General features: G+C 39.0%; 1 protein-coding gene across 3 annotated transcripts in view; it reads left to right on the top strand.

The window, feature by feature from the left end:
• ZNF521 (zinc finger protein 521) overlaps positions 1-24,450 on the top strand; it is a 295,930-nt gene that overhangs the window by 115,945 nt on the left and 155,535 nt on the right. For all 3 annotated transcript variants that reach the window (XM_049901891.1, XM_049901893.1, XM_049901892.1), the window contains one exon: positions 11,862-15,214. In XM_049901891.1, coding sequence (XP_049757848.1) covers positions 11,862-15,214 — 3,353 coding nt within the window. The remainder of the gene's footprint in view (positions 1-11,861; positions 15,215-24,450) is intronic.

The raw sequence follows: 24,450 nt of genomic DNA, 5'->3' as shown, positions 1-24,450 counted from the left end.
ATTAGCCCTCTCAGAGGAGAGGGGAGAAGGAAGGAAGGGAGGGAAGAAGGGAGAAAGGAAGGAAGCTGGATAAGAAGGGAGAGAGGGAGAAGACAAACTGTTGAGAGCAGGGGTGTGTGTGTGTGTGTGTGTGCGCATTTTCTAGAGAGTAGCCATAAGTGAAATTAAACTATGAAATAGGTTATCGTGACTTGTCAGTAGTGGGTTACAGGTTCATATATTCTTTTTGCTTGATTTTTGGCATAAGTGTGCAAATGTATGTTAGTTAGCATTAATTAGTTTTATAATCGAAAAGTATGAGGTTGTTTTTAAAAAAGAAAAGTCATCAATACGACAAAAGCAAAAAAACACCAAACCCTGTGCTGTCGAAGTCGAGTTGATTCTGACTCACAGCGACCCTGTAAGTACCATTTTAAGTTTATTCGATTACCTGCATAATTTAGATGACTCGGCATTTGAGTTTTGAGATTTTGGGGGGGGGGCGGTTAGAGACACATGGACTTTTGAGAGTTGTCTAGGACGTAGAGCTGAGGTGCTTGCTGGGCACCAGGGACTTGCATTTGGATTTGTTAGTATAAGATTATAGCACATTAATTACCTTCATTGACCTCAGTGTGTTCATCTGTGAAAATCAGCCCTTTTTTTCCCCTGAAGGCTAAGACTTCTGACAGATCTTACATCTTATGTTTCACATATATGAAAAGTTAAGAGTGACAACCTTGACTTTCTTGTCTCTGTGTAGGTGTCAGTCAACTTCACTTATTTTCTTTCCTTTCATCCTTAAAGTCAGACCCAGAGGTATGCACAACCCATGCCAAACAACATTAGGTCATTTAAGAGAAAAGCATAGGACTCAGACATGGAAGGGGGCTCTGCAGAGATTCAGCGTGAAGTCCTTCCTTAAAGACAGTGCGAGGCAGACTGTGCTGATGGGTTTTACGTCTTTGATATTCGAAGCACGCTTTTGCAAGGGTCGTACCCATCTGATTCAGACATACATAGATGGGCATTGCTATCTGTGTCCTCCTTTTCAAGGACAAAAAACATTGCCATCAATTTTGCTATGGAAATTATCATCAAAAATTGGTACGTTTTACATGTGGCCTAAGAAGGTACATATCAAATTCTTTATTATCTGCTTGGAATTTTTAAATTTTCTCTTATTTAAGTCACATTAGCACATTCAGATTTCAGAAGATTTTAGTAAACTCGGCTCCTGTCCTTTATGTGGGTGCCAGAGGACTGAGTGTCTGCATGTGTTGTGGAAAGTGCGGATGGGACCTCTAACCCCTTCCCTTTGATTCCAGGCAACTTCACTACCTGTTATGTTACTGTGTCCACACAGCCTTAGACATCATTTTTCTTATTTTCAAATTCTCTTGAATTTTGCCTTCAAAATGAAATAGTATTTCATGGAGGTTTCACAGGGGTTTTGAGGCCTTACTTTGTCATTGGTTTTGGGATTTTTGACAAGACACTTCTTCTCAGTGAACTATGTCAGTAAAAAATAGCATCATAAAGTCTTCCCCTAAAGAAGTGTTTAGTTAAGATACGATTATATAGAGTTTATTTGCAGTAAGTGGCAAATTATTATAATTAATACTTTTATAATATGAAGTATCCTAACATATTTGAAAGATTACGTTGGTGTGAATCGTTTCATCTATTCTGGACATTTTGTCAACTCTGAGTGAGAACACATGCATATACACACTGATAGTGGTCCCCATAAATAAATTACTAGAACTGTCAACAAGAAGAAAAAAAAAAGGACAGATTTAATGGGTTTGGATATCGTTTTTATACTCATTCTGAAATAGTGGTACTAAAAGGAAAGAATAAACAACCAAAAGTGAGAATTAGAAAATAAGGGAGAATAGGCTTCATGGTTCTCAGATTGATAATCAGCATTGTTTTCAGAATGGTTTCTTTTGGCTAATTATGTACATAAAAAACCTCTGTGCATAAAGATACTTCTGATTATGTGATTTGTGTAGAAATATTTTGACCTGTATCCCTAAACCAAAAAAAAACCCAAAAAAACCCTAACCCTTGCTATCAAGTCAATTCCGACTCATAGTGACCTTATGTAGAGTTATTTAAGAAATTAGCTTTATCTTTTGCAGTCCAGAAACCCTGGTGGCGTAGTGGTTAAGAGCTACGGCTGCTAACCAAAAGGTTGGCGGTTCGAATCCACCAGGCACTCCTTGGAAACCCTATGATGCAGTTCTACGTTGTCATATAGGGTTAAAGTTGACTTGATGGCAGTGGGTTTTTTTGATTTTTGTTTTTGGAGTGTAACCAGCACTTCTGCATCTGAAATAATGGGACTCTTTATATTATTTGGGTTACTTGAGATCCAATCTCACTTTTCAATTTTAATTTTACTATGTGAATATTAATATGAAAGTTAATGATTCTGTTAGTTCACTAAAAAATAACATATTGTGAAGGATGCATTGATGATTTACCCTAGTAGGCCCCTTCATATGCACAAAATCTCAACATAGTCCAGCCAGCCCTAATGTTTGAAGACCACTTTTAGCATATAGTAACTTCCTCATAAAATGTATATACAGTGACTGAGGAGTAGATACCGTAAACTACTTTGACCTGCAGCTGCTAGGTGGTTGGCTAGGTGCACTCACTAGCTTTATGACTGTCTTTTACACTCCAGCCTGACAACCTGTATGAGTCAAACTGTGTGCATAACAAAATTTTAAAAAGTGATTATTTGCCATAGACCTTCAGGATCCTTATCATATATTAGACACGTCAATGTTAAAATCAAGAACACTAGGGTCAGTTGTATTACAATAACAGATGGATAATTGTAGTAATATTTCCCCCCCTAATCTTGGTAACAGCTTTTTCTACATTAGCAAACTGTATTTATCACTTTACTGCACAATGAACCCACAGGGGGTGCTAATTGATCATTAATTAAATTTTAGCCTTTCAACACTTTTGTATTCTCCAGTGGCCTTATCTGCAGTGAAGTATACAGTGTGGCCTTTTTAAACTGTCGAAACTTCAAGTCGGCTTTACTGCTGCCATGGATATAACGCAGGTGAAATACAGCTCCAGTAAACAACGTTTCAGTACTGTTTCAGTTCCTTACGATCAAAAGTTTTCCAGTCGTGGACCAATGCCTATATGTTGGAGAAATATTCAGTATAGTTGAACAGTACAAACCATTTCGATAGTCCAAATTCCTCTTTGAAAGATAATTTGATTTCTTCATTTGAAAATTGTAGTGGATTATGGCAGCTCTTCAAAAAACCATTAGAGTGGTGGAGTGAACTTTCTGAGGTTCACCATTCTCTAACTGAGCCATTATCAAACTGGGTTGTCTCGGTGGAAGAATCCCTTTTTATCTTGTGCTCTCACAGTAAAGACGTTAATTTAAAATAATTAATGATTAGTATTGTGGCCCTGAGAAATTTACCGGGTATTTTTCGAAAAGTGTGACAATTTCTTCAAAGCTGAAGAGAATGTTTCATATTAGTGCTCGATAAAGGATTTTGGAGAAAATAGAATTTGCCTCAAGGAATTTCTAAACAAGCAAAATGGCAAGATACAAGGCTGGAGTCAGCACCGTGGGATGTGGTGCTAAGACGTTCAATGCAGGCTTTTCCGTCGTAGTGACTTCACTACGCTAATGATTTAATCACAACCTGCCAGTGTGCGCAGCTGTTAATGAATGGTTTGCAAGATATTTCTAAGTAGTGTTCAGAAGATATTTTATTTAGTGACTCTTGTGTTTGTAATTTTTATTTTCCAGTGTATATGCCCCTTAAGTCCTTTATGATTATTAGAATCTTCACATGAAAAAGCAACGACTAAATTATAGTTAATTTCTGTTCCTTTGTACTGTTTTCACATTTATCAGTTATAACTTGAAGCTACTTTTGACTTTCATAGTAGCAGTAATAATTTAGTACACTTGTAGGTCTTGACAGCTCCTTCATACAATGTCATGCTTGATTCTTGTAATTTTAACTTTGAGGTAGGCTGTAATTTTTCTGTTATTATAGACAAGGACGTGGAAACTTAAAAACAAAAAACAATCTCTAGAGTTCAGAAGCCAGTGTCAGACCTGAACACATCCCATTGCTGTCGAGTGGATTCTGATTGACAGCGACCCTGTATGACACAATAGAACTGCCCCACAGAGTTTCCAAGGAGAGCCTGGTGGATTTGAACTGCTGAGTTTTTGGTTAGCAGCATAGCACTTAACCACTACACCACCAGGGTTTCCACCTGAACACATAGTAGGTGCTTAATAAATGTTGATTAAATAAGTGAATGAAGTAAACAAGCTGTGAAGAACTACTTCACATTCTTTGTGGTATGAGATCATATACGAACACAAGAATAAATAGTAACTAATATCTTCTAACTCAAAATAGAGGAAAAAAGCAAAACAAAACAGTACGGATTTGGGAAATTCACACTGCTAATCAGTGTCTGTCAATAGTAAAGGAAAGATAAACATGTTAAAATAATTTAGAACGCTCATAGTCGCAGCACAGAAAACAGATGTGTAATACATAATTGCCAATTATTAAACACCAAGAGGTTGGTGCTTATCATTAGTTATATATATTTTTAAGTGAGCCAGAGATTAGAAAAAAGAAAGTAGTTCTCACCCCCCACATAATTGGAAACCACTTTTCCTTCTGTCTGGCTTCAGAAACACAATGTCTTGATTTCCTTGTGTTAGACAAGGACTGTTCTTTGGTTTCACGTCAGCTTTTTCCTCTGATTTGAGAGGTGGAGTTAGTGTGAACTGCTTAAGAATGCACTGTTTTCTATTTAATTTGGCTGCGGAAGATGGAATTCATTGAGCTCCGTCTGTTCAAATGAACTTTAAGCAACAGCAAGCAAAACATTTGTACTCCTCTCTGCACACATAGTAGAAATGTGTCTCATGAAAAGAGACAATGGATGCAGAGACAGGGATTACCTAAGGAGAGCAATAAAGGAGTGCTAACTTCTGATCTCTTATGTAGGCTTCTCTTAAGCGAGACAGGGCTGTTGGGCAAAGTGAGTCTCTTTTTTTTTTTTTTAGGAAGTATTGAAACAAACAAAAAAACTCTGAGCTCTGATACCCGGAATTCATCTTAAGACTGTGTTAAAAATGTGAACCATTAATTCTCACTTTCCACAGCTTCTATCATTAATGGATAGCCCCCTTTATTTAGGTCCCCACCCTTTTCCCTCATAACTTAACTGTTAATGCATTTAATTGGTCCTTCTAGAACACTTTGGAATGTGGACAGAATTTAAAAACATGTGTGAATTATAAATACTTTGAAAGTTCACATTCCTCCTTTGGATGCCCAATAAAGAATATTCATTTTCAAGTAGTTATGTGACAATGGAGTGAATTTAACGTGGAGCTATTGACTTAAAACAAAGAAGGAGAAAGTGATGGTTACATTGTTAAAGTTGCATTTCTAACACTGTTGACATTTCTATTGGGAATGAAGGCAAGCGATTGTGTAATAATGCATAATGGTTTATTTAGAAATGATCTTATCCTTTAGCAATTTATATTGTTACCTAAAATCCTTAAAAATGTATTATGTAATTTGGTTAGATGATGTTAATAAATATGATAATGTAAAATTATTACTACTGCTATGGCACTGGGATGACGTAAGTATCACCATTACCTGTGTCTATTGTCTATTAAACACACATTTCAAATAGCGTTCTATTTGAGCAGGGGTAACCTATGAGCCGGAATCGATTCGATGGCAGTTAGTTTGGTTTTTAACTTGTCTTAGCATTTGTGCACACCTTTGTATTTCCCTTAGTATTCTTAGCTTTTCTTAAGGTGTCACAAAACCAAACGAAACCCATTGTCCTCAAGTTGATTCCGACTCATGGCAACACTATAGGACAGAGTAGATCTGCCCCACAGGGTTTCCAAGGAGTGGCTGGTGAATTCGAGCTGCCAGCCTTTTGGTTAGCAGCTGAGCTCTTAACCACTGTGCCACCAGGGCTTCTAAGGTGGCTGAGGTAGCTAATTAATGAAAAATGGTGTAAACTCTACTCGGTATGAAAGTTCAAAACTGCTCTTAAAGTGTGCTGGTAGGAATTTTTGAAAATTAAGCTAAACGGGAAAATAACCTGAAAATTTACTTTTGTCCCATTTTTTTTACCTACTGTTTGACACTTTCAAAAAATAAAAGTCAGCTACTACATTAACTATCATTTTGATGCTGAATAATGCAGTGATTGTAATTGCTAGTGTTTTAAGGGAAAGCGAGGTAATTTCAGAATTACACAGTTGGCTTCAGAAGTGCATAGCAAAATGGTTGTTCCAAGGTTACCTGTCTGTGAAGACCCAAGATGGTATCCTGTGTATGATAATTTAACACTCGCAACGTAGTCAGCATGGATTCATGGTTCATTAATTTTTAGATATCACCAACTATATTTTACTTTCTTGCTGGCCACATATACAACTGTGAATGCTTAAGGCGTCGATTTCCATTGGGCCAATCCTTAAAACTAATATTCCAGGAGCTCCGTTAGGGAAAGAAAATGCTAAAATATGTGGGTACTGTATACCTAGACGCTTACATGTGGAAACATAAATACATGCAACACGTATAAATCTTTTTGTTTACACATGCAGCTTTTCTTCTAGCAATGATAAGGTGCCCTAGAAACATTCACTAATCTTTGTAACACCCTAGAGGGTAAGTAGTAAGAATTATTATCTTCATATTGCAGGTGAAATACCTAGGCAGGGGCAGATTAAATGACTTGGCCAGGTCACACTCTAAGTCAGTTATGAAGCTAGAAGTAAAACTCCAGACTCTTGACTTTTAGTTCTCAGATTCTGAGCCACGGCACTCCTCAAGACAGAAGCAGCAGACGTGTTAGGATTTGTGCTTCTTTTCCTCTCGTGAAAGTAACCATTGATGTAAATCCTGTCCCTGTTAAGAAAACCTTGCTATGTAGTACTTGCACATGCATGATACTGACTCCCCTGTGGGCAGTTTAGAGGGCACTCTGCCATTACAGTGAATGAGCTCAGGTAGCAAAGGTTATCAGTAACCCAGCTTCTTGCACACCAACGCAGTGAAGAGCTAAAAGTCTTGGAAACTGCCATAACTTCAGAAATTTGGATAATATCTTTAATATTGCAAATGATTCAAGCCACCTTGTGTCTTTAATTTCTCCTTAAAATGTTTTCCAGTTTCTCATATTGAAGTCAGCATTTTGGGAGGCATAGTCCCTGGCTTCAGGAACCTTGCACGTGACACTAATTGTTGTTTTAGTTGCTGTCAAGTTGGCTCCCACTCATGGTGATCTGATGTATAACAGAATGAAACGTTGTCAGTCCTGTGCCACCTTCGTGATAGTTGGTATGTTTGAGTTCATTGTTGTGGCTATTGTGTAGTGCCTTTCAACCTATGGGGCACATCTTTCAGCACTGTATTGGACTATATTCTCTTGTGATTGTAAGGTTTTCATTGGCTAACTTTTGGAAGTAGATCACCAAGCCTTTCTTCCTAGTTTGTCTTAGTCTGGAAGCTCTGTCGAAACCTGGTCACCATGGGTGGCCCTGCTGGTATTTGAAATACCAGTGGCATAACTTTCAGCATTATAGCAACACAGGAGCCATCACATAAGACCTGCATAATTGTACTAAAGAAGCATCAGCGTCAACCCCTAACCCTTCTGCATCTTCTCTTCATCCTTCTTTTGTCTTTTTTTTTTTTTTTTTTATAAAATACCTGACTGCTTCCTGAAAGCCACAGAGCAGCTGGGTCCCTCAGCTTTTCTTTTCCGCTGTGTCAGGTTGCAAACTGAGACTCTCAGGCCCTCATTTGACAACTGAGTGGCCCTTCCCTGAGCAGCAGCTGGGTTAAAAGCCCGTCCAGTGTTTGCTCCCTCCTTCCCAGGTTGGCAAATGAGAGGCTGATGGCTCCCATCACAAGGGTACTTTGTACTCTGGTGCCTTTTTCCTGTGGAATAACTCCTTCTAGTGTTACTTCACTTTTCTGTTAGTGAGCACTCTCCCCATAAATACAACTGAACAGGTGTTGGCTCTGCTGCTAACTGAGTTTCCAGCTGTCCTCCTGCGACACAGACCAGGTGAAATCTGTTGTTTGGTCCGTTTAGGCAGGCGAGAGAACCATCGAGCCCGAGATGGAGGTCTTCCTTGCAGGATATGGTGGTTTTGCTGCCAGAAGATGGTTGGGAAAGCCTGGCTGGCTAACAAAGACAGGCCTTCAGCGGCTGGGTGTAGTCCCAGTTCTGCGTCCCCTTTGGCAGGAGCACAGAGGCTGCTGCAGTGCGGCCAGCCAGCGAAATTAGGAAATAAGGACCTCTTTTATTTACTCAGGCTGCTGAATCATGGGCATTCCTGTCTGCTTGGAGAAAAGTCAGGCGGCTCTACTTTCCACGGAAAGTCTCAGGAGTGTTGGAGACTTTCATCTCGGAGTGTTCACACACTTGTTTTAATGTGCTTTATGGAAATGGTGAAGCTCAGCAAGTACAGTTGCTGTAGAAAAACATCTGCACTAACTATGCACACACATTGGCATCTTTAAATAGACTTTTAGGCTGGGTAGTTGGTTTCCAGCAAACTTTTTTTCTTCCCCCCTCCCCCGGCTGTGAGACTATAGCTCTCGGAGAGTCAGCTAGTGTGAAGTGACTGATTCCAAAGATTAAAATTTAACATGGACACGTTAAGTACTTCACATGGAAATGCAGAAAACTTGCCATAACACAGAAAGACACTCCCTGTAAGTAGCACTCCGTGAGTGCCGAAGGGAAAAAAAAAGTTCCAGTTGATACAGAAAGAGTCATTGAAAGGGTCCTCCCAGGTTTCTTCCATATGTAAAAAGAAATTGAGATTGTTTAAATCTGTATGAGTAATTTAAATGTAGTCTGCATTGTTCAAGCCAAAAAGTTCCAGCTGATGGGGACTGGTAGCTCTCAAGGACATCAGTAGACCTTAGAGGATGTTGGCAACAGCAACGACAGAAAGGTCTTGGGAGAGTCTGATTTCCTTAAAACATGGGCCCAACCCCGCTGGGAGTTTGGTCAGTGAGTTCTTGTGTGTCCCTGGGAGAATAGGTCCATTTATAGTATTAGTAAAACAAGATTTTTCAATTTATATTTTAAAACATAAATCAGTCTTTCATGAAACCTTTATTTATTTATTTATTTTTAAAATAGCATTCCTTGCTCAAACTTTTTACTTCTCAGTCACTCCATCTCCTGGCCCTAAAGCTTAAGAATTCTGTAGGTGAGCTTTCTTTATTTCAGTTACAAAGAGATATCATCTATGATTATCAATTTTTTTGTTTGTTTTTTAAGGTCAAATACAGATTCTAATCTTAAACTGATTGGTACTGGAGAGAGAGGGAAAAACAGTTTCTAGCTCCCTTGAATCCTAGTTTGGGGAAAAACTTGAACCTAACCCTCAGCTCACTTGACACCTAGTTGAGATTTACAGGCTGAAGAGAACAGTTATGTAATAGATATAGTCAGACATGGACCACAAACAAAAACCTGATTTAAGCATGGTGTCAGAGATTGCACACTATTTATAATGGTCCATCGCTCTATAACTCTTTATACATTTGTATAATCATATATCATGCTTGTATACAGACTAAAAATTTAATAATAAATTCACTTACGAAATTTTCAGGCTCAGTAGTTACATTCTTCCAGTCTAGATGCATGACAAATTCTGATTCACTGTTTTCCCCACATGTACAAATGAGATGATGTGTTTGAAAATATTTTTAAATGAAACAACAGGATTTAAGCCTAAAAGATAAACATGAAATGTGGTAGATTTGACCTAGAATGCTGAGCAAATTTAATAAGTAGTAATATTTTTCAGCTAGGGAGAAGTGTTAAACACTTGGATTTGTTTTAGGGGTATCAGGTTTGGGTGATTTGTGGTTTTTTAAGGGAAAAACTAGACTCATCATTGAGTTTTTGTTTTTAATTGATTTTCTATAAGCTGGGTGTGAGTTGAATTTATCTGCATATATTCTTTGTATGTATTCACCCTTAAATATAAATCACACCCACAATTATCAGACCCTTTCTTACACTAGAAACGTGTGGGGTTATAGAGTCAGATAAAAGAGAATGCAGAATCATGCGGTTTTCAACTTGTATCGCTGAAGCTTTGTTGCAGCGGGCAGGGATCCAGGAGTGGTGTTTGGTTGTTTTCTCAGAGTTCGATGGCTGCCATCTGGCATTGATAGTGAGATGGTGTTGTCATCAGTTTCTAGATGCCGGAAAGGAATGACCCTCACCTGTTTCCTGTGGATAAGGAAGAGGTTGATAATCTAGTAAAAATCTTGTTACCTTAAAGAAAGCAGACTTGGAATTTGTTTATATAATGCTCACCAGTTTCGACTTTTATGTTAATAATTTAGCTTGTTGGTGAACTTTCGTTTTAGAGAATTGAAAAAATTATAATATTGTAATTGAACGTTATTAGAGTGTTCTGATAATATTCTAATTGGACCTCTTATTCTAGTAGAAACACCATCCCCACCACGTCCATTGTACGCACTTGTCTGTGTTTATGAAAAGTCTCCCTCTTTTGGAGAGTGAAAAAGTTTTAAAATTTCTTCTCATCTTCAGCGATAGATTGTTTTGAAAAGTGAAGAAGAGATCTCACAACCGGTTTTGAAAAGGTCTGATTTTCCGTTTGGATGTTAAGAAGACGACAGAAATAAGAGTGCACATTTGCTAAGAACGTAGTTAAAAAAAACAAAAACAAAAAACACCTAATACAAGGTAGAGTTACTTTATAGATAACTTGCTAAGCTTATATCTGGCTTTCAGACTTGTTTGTCTTCTCTTTGTTCCTCATAAATCTTTCAGCATTTACCATAATCATTTATCACTTTTCCTGTTTCCAGTTTTTCGCAAGTTGCTTTGTCTCTGCTCACCTCAAAGTGCAGGTCCTGTTTAGCTAAGGAAGTTCAGGCCGCTGAAGCTTTTGCAAAAGGAAGAAATGGTGGGCCACCTCTTGAACTTTCCAAACAAAATATACTATTAAAATCTGGCCCTTGTGAAACTCTCATTTTTTCTTGATCCCAGCTGATCCCAGCTACATGTAATATCTAGCAGTGCCCTTCTAACATTTAATAATCCATTTTCTGCCCTATGGTATTTGAATCTTTCTGTTATTGAAGAAATCCTGGTTGTCTTTCATTACACAAGACATAATTATTATTGTGTTTTCTGTCTTCTTTCATGTGCTTACTTTTTAATATTTTTTTGCTGAAAGCAATAAGGTCTGTATCAATAATAACCCTATAAAAGATTTTGGCCTTCAGAATTGCCTTTTTATATAAAAACAAGCAAAATGCAGAGGGAATTTTTTATTAAATATTAGACATCTGGGTTGACTGCATTAATTTTAAATCATTCCTGTAATATTTCCTCTTTTCATTTGGCTCTTCAGATGCTCACATAATATGCAAATCATTTCAGAATGAATACAAAAGAAACATTAAATATATTAAAATCTGCATTTTAATAAAATTGTCAATGTGTAATATATACCTTGCTACTAAGGAAAAATGATAACAAGTAATAAAAGGGTAATTTAGACATAGAACTATTTAATATCTTTTTATATTTTACAACCCAGTTTAAAAAAAAAAAATCAATGTAGAATAAAAGCTTTTTGGGCTCAGATTTTACAATGTCCCCATCAAATATTCCCTCCTCTTTTTTTTTTTCTGGAAGGTTCTAGACAGTCCAACCGTCTGCTTGTTGAAATGGTGCAGTAAACTCATTCTTGAATTATCAACACGTAGAATGAATTGTTCCATTGCTTCTTGTTGCAGATGGAGTGGATGTTGAAGACGATCCCACCTGTTCTTGGCCTGCTTCCTCACCTTCTAGCAAGGACCAGACTTCCCCTAGCCATGGAGAAGGTTGCGATTTTGGAGAGGAAGAAGGTGGCCCTGGACTTCCATATCCATGCCAATTCTGTGACAAGTCGTTTAGCCGCCTCAGCTACCTAAAGCACCATGAGCAGAGTCACAGTGACAAACTGCCTTTCAAATGCACCTACTGCAGTAGGCTGTTCAAACACAAGCGGAGCCGGGATCGCCATATAAAACTCCACACCGGGGACAAGAAGTACCACTGCAGTGAGTGTGATGCTGCGTTCTCCAGAAGTGATCACTTGAAGATCCACTTAAAGACTCACACATCAAACAAGCCATATAAATGTGCCATTTGTCGCCGTGGCTTCCTCTCTTCTAGCTCCTTACACGGACATATGCAGGTTCATGAGAGGAACAAGGACGGCTCCCAGTCTGGTTCCAGGATGGAGGACTGGAAAATGAAGGACACTCAGAAGTGCAGTCAGTGCGAGGAAGGCTTTGACTTCCCAGAAGACCTCCAGAAGCACATTGCGGAGTGCCACCCCGAGTGCTCCCCAAACGAGGACCGGGCGGCCCTCCAGTGTGTCTACTGCCACGAGCTTTTTGTGGAGGAGACCTCCCTGATGAACCACATGGAGCAGGTGCATAGCGGGGAGAAGAAGAACATGTGCAGCATTTGCTCAGAAAGTTTTCACAGTGTTGAGGAACTCTACAGCCACATGGACAGTCACCAGCAACCGGAGTCGTGCAACCACAGCAACAGCCCTTCTCTGGTCACGGTGGGCTACACCTCCGTGTCCAGCACGACTCCAGATTCCAACCTCTCCGTGGACAGCTCAACAATGGTGGAAGCTGCCCCACCGATCCCAAAGAGTCGAGGGAGGAAGCGGGCAGCTCAGCAAACCTCTGACCTGACTGGTCCCTCAAGTAAACAAGCAAAGGTTACCTACAGCTGTATTTACTGCAACAAACAGTTGTTCTCAAGTCTTGCAGTTCTGCAGATTCACTTGAAAACTATGCATCTAGATAAGCCAGAACAGGCCCATATTTGTCAGTATTGCTTGGAAGTATTGCCCTCACTCTACAACCTGAATGAACATCTTAAACAAGTGCATGAAGCTCAGGACCCAGGTCTGATTGTCTCTGCGATGCCTGCCATAGTCTACCAGTGCAACTTCTGTTCTGAAGTTGTCAATGACCTCAACACTCTTCAGGAACATATCCGATGTTCTCATGGATTTGCAAACCCAGCAGCTAAGGATAGTAATGCATTCTTTTGTCCCCATTGCTACATGGGATTTCTCACTGACTCTTCCCTTGAAGAGCATATAAGACAGGTCCATTGTGACCTCAGTGGTTCCCGATTTGGGTCTCCAGTGCTTGGGACTCCAAAAGAACCCGTAGTAGAAGTCTATTCTTGTTCCTATTGTACAAATTCGCCAATATTCAACAGCGTTCTTAAACTGAACAAACATATCAAAGAGAATCATAAAAACATTCCCTTAGCCCTGAATTATATTCACAATGGGAAGAAATCCAGAGCTTTGAGCCCACTGTCTCCTGTGGCCATTGAGCAGACATCTCTCAAAATGATGCAGGCGGTAGGAGGTGCCCCCCCGCGTCCGGCAGGAGAATATATCTGTAATCAGTGTGGTGCTAAGTACACGTCCCTTGACAGCTTTCAGACTCACCTAAAAACTCATCTTGACACCGTGCTTCCCAAGTTGACCTGTCCTCAGTGTAACAAGGAATTCCCCAACCAGGAATCGTTGCTGAAGCATGTCACCATTCATTTTATGATCACCTCCACATACTACATCTGTGAGAGTTGTGATAAGCAGTTCACGTCAGTGGATGACCTTCAGAAACACCTGCTGGACATGCACACCTTTGTCTTCTTCCGTTGCACCCTTTGCCAAGAGGTTTTTGACTCAAAAGTCTCCATTCAGCTCCACTTGGCTGTGAAGCACAGTAACGAAAAGAAAGTCTACAGGTGCACGTCTTGCAACTGGGACTTCCGCAACGAGACCGACTTGCAGCTCCACGTGAAGCACAACCACCTGGAAAATCAAGGAAAAGTGCACAAGTGCATTTTCTGTGGCGAGTCCTTTGGCACGGAGGTAGAGCTCCAGTGCCACATCACCACCCACAGTAAGAAGTACAACTGCAAGTTCTGCAGCAAAGCGTTCCATGCGATCATCCTGCTGGAGAAACACCTGCGGGAGAAGCATTGCGTGTTTGAAACCAAGACTCCCAACTGTGGAACCAATGGAGCTTCTGAGCAAGTGCAGAAGGAGGAGGTAGAGCTCCAGACCTTGCTGACCAACAGCCAGGAGTCCCACAACAGTCACGATGGGAGCGAAGAAGACGTGGACACCTCTGAGCCCATGTACGGGTGCGACATTTGTGGAGCAGCCTACACAATGGAGACTCTGCTGCAGAACCACCAGCTGCGAGACCACAACATCAGACCCGGGGAAAGTGCCATTGTGAAGAAGAAAGCCGAGCTCATCAAAGGGAATTACAAGTGTAACGTGTGCTCTCGAACCTTCTTCTCTGAAAACGGCCTCCGTGAACACATGCAGACCCACCTAGGACCTGTCAAACACTACATGTGCCCTATTTGCGGAGAGCGCTTTCCCTCCCTCTTAACTCTTACTGAACACAAAGTGACACACAGTAAGAGTCTCGATACTGGAAACTGCCGAATTTGCAAGATGCCTCTCCAGAGCGAAGAGGAGTTCCTAGAGCATTGCCAAATGCACCCTGACTTGAGAAATTCCCTGACGGGATTTCGCTGTGTGGTATGCATGCAGACAGTGACCTCCACCTTGGAACTGAAAATCCATGGGACATTCCACATGCAAAAGACAGGGAATGGGTCAGCAGTGCAGACCACGGGGCGTGGCCAGCACGTCCAAAAACTGTACAAGTGCGCATCTTGCCTCAAAGAATTCCGTTCAAAGCAAGATCTGGTGAAACTTGACATCAATGGTCTGCCATATGGTCTGTGTGCTGGCTGTGTGAATCTCAGTAAAAGTGGTAGCCCAGGCATCAACATCCCTCCTGGCACGAATAGACCAGGTTTGGGCCAAAATGAGAATCTGAGTGCCATTGAGGGTAAAGGCAAGGCAGGGGGACTAAAGACGCGCTGCTCCAGTTGCAATGTTAAGTTTGAATCTGAAAGTGAACTCCAGAACCACATCCAAAGCGTCCACAGAGAGCTCGTGCCAGATAGCAACAGCACACAGTTGAAAACGCCACAGGTATCACCAATGCCCAGAATCAGCCCCTCCCAGTCGGACGAGGTAATTTGCCTTTTTAATGTTTGCCATTTAACCTCAAGAAACTGTCCCTACTATATGTTCATACTTTCCCCAGCTTTATTTATTGTCATGTGCGAAGAGATGCTTCGATTGAAATGTGATGTTTGTTTTTTTCTCCCTGTAGCCATTAGCTAGCAATTACTTGCTTCTTGATAAGCAGCATTTTGGCTTGAATGGTGCAAAATAGGACTAATTCCAGTCTCCCTAGGATATTGTTGTCTTCTCTATGACTGAAGAGACCAGCACTCATGCCAGCACCACTGAGGTCTGGAATCTCAGCATAGCTTCACCGCGCGTTGAAATCCCCAGCTATGGCTTGTGTGTATGGCAGAGAGATAATGACGTGAAAGTAAGGTACTCTGAGCCAACATGCTAACTTTCAGAGTAAATGAAAAAGAATATATATATGTGTGTATATATATTTATATGTGAATAACAAATTTGGCAAGGGTGGCTTTTTAGTACCATGTGATCAACATTCACTGCTTTTGTCTTTTGCATAGTGATGAAAGTACTTTCTCACAACAGCATTTTTCAGAACCCCCTGCATTTATTAAGCACCACATGCCCCATTTCTGTTGAAAGGCACTCTCCCTGACTCTTCACTCTCTGGGTTTAAGTTTGAGAAAACAGTTTTTTTTTCTTCGCTGAAGAGTAGTTTCATGTTTTCTTTGCCACAGCGAGTACAAGAAATGAGTTCCTTTAAAATGAAATAGTGTTGTAAGTCATCATTTCTTGAAGCTGAGCAGAGGCTGGTTCATTTTAATATGATTTCTTTATGCATTATCACCTGGTTTCTAATAGGTCTTTCCTCTTTCCTACCTGCCCCTATCTGACCATCCATCCAAATGAAAACCCCAGGGAAATGCATCTCCCTTCAGTTTGGGGTCAGTGCATTTTCTTATCTTCCCTCTACATGCACACTGTCTTGGAGGCCCCCTTGCGTCTCCCTGCAGATAGCCATCAGTCATCTGGTAGGGGAGAGCTGAGAAGACTGATAGGGAGCAGCCTTCATGAACTGTGGCATCTGTTACAGGCAAACTCCCCAACTTTGAAGCTGCTTTTCTTTCTCCTACCCCCAGTGAATCTGAACTTTTCTCATTTAAATAAGTAACGTCTTTCAAACTGACAGGGACAGTTGGAAGAATAAGTTTTGATAATGGCTTATGACTCGTGTTAGATCCAATAGTTTCTTTTGAAACAAATATTGGTAGTTACAACCATATGAAATAAATTATTTTTTCTAACTTCTTATTTTTAAAATGTTTAAGCCTATAGAAAATTTTTAAAGAAATAACATAATGAACATAAGTGTGTGTGTGTGTATCCGTATTCCAGATTTCTAAGGTGTCAACGTTTTACCACGTTTATATTTTCCCTTTCTGAAACCATTGTTTATTCACCTGAGTCAGATAAAAGTTGAAGATACACGACATCTCCTGATAATAAGGATGTTTTCCTATTTAACCATAATATCATTAGCTAAGTAAATTAGCCAGATAATTTTTTGAATATGGACTGGAAGTCCATATTCAAATTTCCCAGTTGTCTCCAAAATGTATGGTGGCTTTTTTAAAAACAAGAATTTTTAAAATAACGTTTCTACACCAAATTACTTCCCCCAGTTTTTTTTTTTTTTTTTGCAGTGCTTAACGTGTCTAGAGAAGTTGTATATTTCTGTTTAATTTAAACATTATATAAAAATGATTAAAGATCACTGTGTTTGTGTATGTGTTGGTGTGTATGTATTTAAAATGGAGCAAAACTAGGCTCACTTATTTCTTAGTAGATCGTTTATGGAAAGCTCTGTGCCTGTTTCTTTGTATCTGTTCATGGTTTACATCTTGTGATATTTATAAATTACACCATTTAAGATAAAATACATATGAATAGTCTTTGCACTGTGTTAATTTGGTTAGGGCTACTTGATTAGGAAAATTTATCCTTAAGGCATGTCTTTTCTTCTACCTAAAATCTTGATGATAATTAGAAAACTTACTGCTATCCTGTACTTAGAATAATATTTAAAATATTTTTAAAGTGCTTGTTTATTTTAATTTTTAAAAGAGTGGGGTTTTTTTCTTTTTTTTTGGTCTTTTAGGATCAAGAATGACTCTTTATGCACAAGGGTACCTCACTATTACACCTGATAATAAAAGCTGTAGCTCTTCCCTTAGTTAACCAGATATTAGAATTCACTTGTAAATTTTCTTTTGTGTCTCAAAAGTTGCCTAATTCGTTCAACATCTTCATCATCATTTTTTCTTCATTATGTTATTTAAGTCAGAAAATTGTGTGCGCCTGCTTCTTTCCTGATACCCTCCATAGTTGAAAACATATAGTGGCCGATATTATTTGGCCTTGACATGGTGAATGATCTAAACGTGTATAGAGTTTCACAACAGCTAAGAATAATGTTAGCAAGAAAAAGACACAATAAAAATTCGTTTGTTTATATTCATTGTTGGCTTAGTTAAGCTTCTGTGACTTCGTATTATGGTTATTTTTGTCTAAGTCTTTAACCAGATTAGGTATAAGTTTTTGCAACAGGCAGGTATTATATGATGTGGGAATAAATTTTATCCCAAAAAAAAGTATGGTGTGTATGTGTATTGGCTTTAGTGTCTTAGGTGGGAATTGAAGGCCTTAGCAGTGTAGGCGGTATTTTCATCATTTCTTCTTGCTGAGGATTGAGACTTCAGAAGACAAAAGAAGACCACAGGAGATAATAAAACCTGCATATATAGATATTGTCAAGAATAGGATTAGAGTTTTCTGGATCATGATTTACGATCAAAGGATATTAGTAGATACTGGTATGTATCTTTCAAAGACAGGAAAGGGTGTTATTTGAATGAGACTGGACTACCTAATTAAAAGGGCTTTAAATTTACATGTAAATCTAGGGAAGAATGAGTACTATATAAAAACATACACTCTAGCAAATGGCTGAAAGTCAAGATACATGACACTCAAAGAAGGATAATAGTAGCTGTCAGGTAGTGCAGAGATTTGGAATTGAAAATAGAAGATCTGAATTCGAACCCCATTTCTTCTGCTTAACACTTTCCAAATTTGAAAAATAATTTTTCTTTGTGCCCAGATCCTATGATGACTTACTTAAATTTGCAGTGGAGACGTTCTGCATAATATATATTGGGGAATTTATGTATTTCCCTTTGCCCTGCAAAGATTGAATAAAAAATGATGTAAATTTACACATAAATTACGATTATTGTAATCCAGAGCCTGGTTTTCATAAATAGTAGCAATAATTTGAGGCAGGAAAAATACTGGGCATCTAACTTTTTCCACCCATAAAGCACCAGGTAAGTTACCAACATGTACTGTGTGTTGAATAGATCTTAGTTGTTCTTCTGGAGTGCTTTGACACTCAACTGGCTATCTGGTTAGGTGTTGCCCCATCTGGACCTCAAAACGTTGTCTCCTGTCTTTGAAGTTCTATGATTGATATTGGAAGTATGTGCCATTCTGCCTGCATTTCTCCAGGACCCTTCATAGTTAGATTTTGCCAAGGAATTATTTACACACACTTCAGCAGACACCACCCCTACCAAGTCCACTGATACAGCTCTTGCCAGGGTTACTGATTATCTCCATGTTGCTGGGTGCCCATACAAGTCCACAGGGTCAGAGCTAGAAGGACAATGACGATCATTTTGTTCAGCCATTATGTTACAGACAAGGATCCAGACCCGGGTAAATTAAGATTTGTCTAACATCACACAGCTAGTAAGTAGTGGGTGAGAGTTGAGAGTCTAGCTCTCTTCAACTACTAATTCAAGATTCTCTTTCCATAATTCAGCTGACACTTAACTCTAGCTACAGTCTTGGTCCTTTTCATAAAAGCCTCTTAGTATTGCTGTCTTATTTTCTCTTGCCATTCATCTCTTCCACCTGCTATAAGTGGTCTTCTGCTTCCACCACTCTGATGCAACTGCCTTCTCTTGGGTCTCTGCCGACCTAATTGACCAATGCAATGCCCTTTTTTAGAGTACTTACGCTAGTTTACTCACTCTTCTACTTGACGCTATTGGCTGTTACTCTTTATTGAAGCCTTATCTTTCCTCCTGATTCCCTTCCTACCTCTCCGAATGTCCTCTGTCCTTCTTCCTCTGCCCACTCCTACAAGTCAGTCTTTTCTGCTGCTGCTGTCATTCTGCACACTTTCTATGTTCTCATCTACTTCCATAGCTGTACCTACTACCTGTATACTGACAGTCCTCCAGGTAGCGTATCCATGGCACAGAAGATTTTAGGGGTTATTGAAATGTTGTGTATCTTGATAGTGGTGATGGTTACATGATCTACATTCATCATTAGCTACCAGGTTGCACATAAAATGAGTGATTTTTTTGTACGTGAATTACACCTCAATAAAGTAGTTGTGTTTTGTTTGTTTTTTTGATGGTACCTCCAACACTAACCTTTCCACTGAGCCTTAGATCTACAGTAGGCAGGTGGACATCCATTCACATGACCCCATGAACTTCCAACTCAGCGGCTCCAAAACTGAACTCATCATCCTTTCTGCAAATCTTCTTCTCTTATATTTTCTATTTCACTTGTTGATCCATTAATCCTCTTAGTCTCTTCCTTTTCCTCCACGTTCAGTTAGTCTATCAAGCCATCTCAGTTTCAGCTCGTATGTATTTCTTGAATCAGTCCTCTCCTTTCCATCTTCTTACCATAGTCTGAGTTCCACCTCTGATCATCTTTCACTAAACTACTGAAGCAGCCTCCTAATTGGTTCCTCTGACTCTAACCATTTTTCAAGTCCATCTTCACATAGGTGCCAGAACAGTCATCTATAACACAAATCTCAGTAGCATGTCTGACCCTGTTTGAAACATTTTAAGTGCTCTGCACCTGTATCCCGATAAAAACAACAAAACCCATTGCTATCAAGAGTCCATTCTGATTCATAGCGACCCTATAGGACAGAGTAAAACTGCTGCATAGGGTTTCCAAGGCTGTGATTTTTATGAAAGCGGACTGCCACACCTTTCCCCCATGGAGTGGCTGGTGGATTCTAACTGCCGGTCTTTCGGTTAGCAGCCAAGCTCTTAACCGTTGTGCCACCAAGGCTCCCTATCCCTGTAGGACGATGTAATAATCTGTTGTGAAATATAAAACCCTTCAGGCCCTGCCCCTGTATAAAATTTCACCTCCTTTTCTGACCTTTCACTTTATTTTGTGTCAAGAAGTACTATAATTAATTCCTGGTGGTATAGCAGTTAAAGCACTCGGCTGCTAACTGAAAGGTTGGTAGTTCAAACCCAGCAGCTGATCCCGGGGAGAAAGATGTGGCAGTCTCCTTCTGTAAAGATTTACAGCTTTTGAAACCTTATGGGGCAGTTCTTCTCCATTCTATGAGTCACTATAGGTTGAAATCGACTTGATGGCAGTGGGTTTGATTTATATTTAATCCACGTATAACACACTGCTTTTGTGTCTCACTAAGGCTATCCTGTCTTTTTGGCCTAGAATACTCTCTCTCCTGACTGCCCTCGGTCTTCCATGAGCCTGTCCAACTGACTCTTTATTTGAAGATAACTACTCTATTAGGCCTACAATGACCCTCTCTTCCCACCACAAATATCTTCCTTCCCCTTGAATGCCTTGTGTATGCAATATGTAGTAAATATGATACAATAATTGCTACATTATTTTATAGATACCTGTTCACATTTCTTTTCCGTTCCCATGAATTCTTTGGGGCAAAAACTTAGTCAGTTTTATATAATATCTAATACTTAGGGCAAGTTGTACAGGCCGGACTCTTGTGATCCATAGGGTTTTCATTGGTTGATTTTTGGAATGAGATTGTCAGACCTTTGTTCCTAGTCCATCTTAGTCTGGGAGCTCTGCTGAAAGGTGTTCAGCATCATAAAAACACTCAAGCCTCCACTGATGGATGGTGGCTGAACTTGAGGTGCATTGACTATGGTCTTCCCACATGGAAGGCAAGAACTGTACTGCTGAACCGCCAATGCCCTAGGGCTCAGTAAATATTAGTTGAATAAATTGACATAGTATAACTACTTCACAGTGACAAAAAAAAGTAGTTTACTCCCTCTTAGGAATTAATACATAGAGATATAGATCATTTTACCTAGAAGTACTTAAATACTTTAAAGTTAGGTTTGATATAAAAATATTAAAATAAGGTAAAAAGCTTGAAGTTTCTAACAATTCAAAAATCACCTTTAATATAAGGATCTGTTTTATGTTTTAGAATCAATATTCTTTCTTCATGGAACTTGTACTGAAAATGGAAATGTACATGGTGAGAATTCATAGCCTATTAAAAATTGAGAGTTCAGTTTTGTTTTACACGTAAAAGAATCTCCAAATGAGGCAGAAAAAAATCTTCCAAAGTTTTTTGTTTCAAATTGCTGATTCTAAGTTGGCTAAGTTAAAAATGTAAAAAGAACATGAAATGGTTCAACTCCCTCTAATTAAACAGTATTTAAAAATTAAGTAGAAATAGTATATGACCAAATACATTTGTAAGATGCAGTATGTTCTTGAAATAGACTGAGTTGCTTTGCCAAGCCCAGTCTGCTTCCAGATTTATTGTTGTTATGTTCAGTGTTCATTTGGTACCTACAGTGTACTAGAACAGGAGGTCAAGGACCCTGACATAGATATCAGGGTATGGAACATGGAAGCAGCTGCTTCATACCCATTCTCTTTGTCCCCGGTCCCATGTACTTATCATTGCCCCACACATTGAATTTGCTGCCATTACCATCTTGTGGATTTTTTTTTTTTTAATTGTGCTCTAGATAAAAGTTTACAGAGGGAATTAGTTTCTCATGAGACAATTAATACACATTATTTTGTGACATCGGTTGCTGACCCCACGATATATCAACACTTGCCCCTTCCTGACCTTGAGTTTCCCATTACTAGCTTTCCTGTCCCTTCTTGCGTTCTTGTCCTTGCCACCGGGCTAGTGTGCCCATTTAGTCTCATTTTGTTTTATGGACCTGTCTAATCTTTGGCTGAAAGTTGAACCTCAGGAATGACTTTAGTACTGACTTAAAAGGGTGTCCAGGGGCTGTAATCTTGGGGTTTCTCTAGTCTCTGTCAGACCAGTAATTCTGGTATGTTTTGTGAGTTAGAATTTTGTTCTATGTTTTTCTCCAGCTCTGTCTGGGACCATCTATTGTGATAACTGTCAGAGCAGTCAGTGATGGTAGCTGGGCACCATCTAGTTGTTCTGGACTCAGCCTGGTGGAAGTTGTGGTCTGTTAGTTCTTTGGACTAATCTTTCCCTTGTGTCTTTGATTTTCTTCATTCTCCCTTGCTCCAAATGGGGTGGCACCTGTGAAGTATCTTAGATGGCCACTCACAAGCTTTTAAGACCCCAGATGCTATTCACCAAAGTAGAATGTAGAACATTTTCTATATAAACTGTGTTATGCCAATTGAGCTCGATGTCCCCCCAGACCATGGTCCCCAGCCCTTAGTCCAGTAATTTGGTCCTTCAGGGAGTTTGAACCATCCTTGGATTTTTTTTTTTTTGTACTTTTGTGGATTTTTTGCTAATGTGTTACAGTGTTCCTTTAGAGCATATGAAATTCAGAAATCGGAATGTTTTTGTTGTTGTATACGGCCGTCAATCTTGAGTTGGCACATGATGTTTGTCCTAGGGGTCCTAGACCAAAAGAGCTTAGAATCATCCTAGGTACTGGCAGAATCCTATCTAGGAGGAGCTTTTACACTTGGCTAAAATTGTTGAGGTGGAGATTAGTAAATATCTACTTCAAATGGTTGTGAGCAATAAAGGAAAATTGAAAGCTACAATCTAGATCTCTTATTACTGTATTGCTCTACCCACCGTGTAATGTAGATGTCGTTTCTGTTAGATGTACTTTGTATTAATACAGAATTAGCAGCTTACAAATGAAAATCTTGCCAAAGACTTTAAAAATGCCTAAATTGCAGGTTCCCCTTATTTATACATTTCCCCCACCTTTTAAGTGTGCATATATCTAAAGGTTTTATTCTTCTCTGTCTTTCTCTTCCCCTCATACCTCGTTTTCTGTTACCTAATTATTATCCTATACAGATGACTAAGATATCAGATTTCAATTTTCAACCTCTGTTTAAGTCCCAGTCTTAGATTTTCAGCAACTCTTTACCATTACCAATTAGACATTCTCATGGTTTTTCAATCAAATCATGATTTCTTTTCTTTCCAATTTTGTTCAGTGTTAGTCATCTTGCTCCTGGCCATTCTGGCCTGAAGCTTTATATCTCATATCTTCTTCATTCTCCTGACCTTTGGATCAGTTACTCACCAGGTGCTGTTGATTCTTCTTCTGAAATGTCCCTTCTATTTACCTTTCCATTGTTAGTTCCAGTATCCTCTCTCTTGGCCAAGTCTTAGGATTGTAGACTAACTGGTCTCCTTCATTCTCTTATGATCATAAAGCAAGTCTCAGCAAATTTAAAAGTTTTAGGATCACACAGATCACATTCTCTGATCATAATACAAATAAAAGGTATTTTTTTTAAATTCCATAAATTTTAAAATTAAAACCACACAGAAAAAAAAAGAGCATAAAAATAGAAATTTAAAAATGCTTGCAACTGAAAGATTTCAAAAACTCATGAGATGTAGCTTAAGTATTACTTAGAGGGGGAGTACTAGAAAATTTTAATATGTTTTATAGTAGAAAATAAAAATGTACAATATTAATGAGCTGATCATTCAACTTAAGGCATTAGGAACCCAACAATAAAACAAATCCCTAAAAAAAGTAAAAGAAAGAAAAATAACGTATAGCTAAGCACAAACCCATTGCCGTCAAGTTGATTCTGACTCATGGCAACCTTATAGGACCGAGTAGAACTGCCCTGAAGGGCAAGTAGTAGTAAAATACAAAACAAACAAGGAGGCCAAAGTAAAAAGTTAGTTTTTAAAAAAGACTAACAAAATTTACAAATATCTGGTGAGATTAATTACATAAAAAAACAAATTAATATTAGTAATAAAAAAGAGAGCCATAACTTTATATATGCAGAAATTAAAAAGACAGTAGGAGAACTACTATATATATATATCAGGATGACTAAAAATAAAAATTGAAGAATTATTTTTTTTGTGAGAATGAAGACAACTGGAACTCTCTTACTTTACTATGGGAGTATAATTTATTACAATCACTTTGAAAAACTATTGA

Source organism: Elephas maximus, chromosome 11, assembly GCF_024166365.1.
Source record: "Elephas maximus indicus isolate mEleMax1 chromosome 11, mEleMax1 primary haplotype, whole genome shotgun sequence".
NCBI classification, from domain to species: domain Eukaryota; kingdom Metazoa; phylum Chordata; class Mammalia; order Proboscidea; family Elephantidae; genus Elephas; species Elephas maximus.
This window is presented reverse-complemented; position numbering and strand designations above follow the sequence as displayed.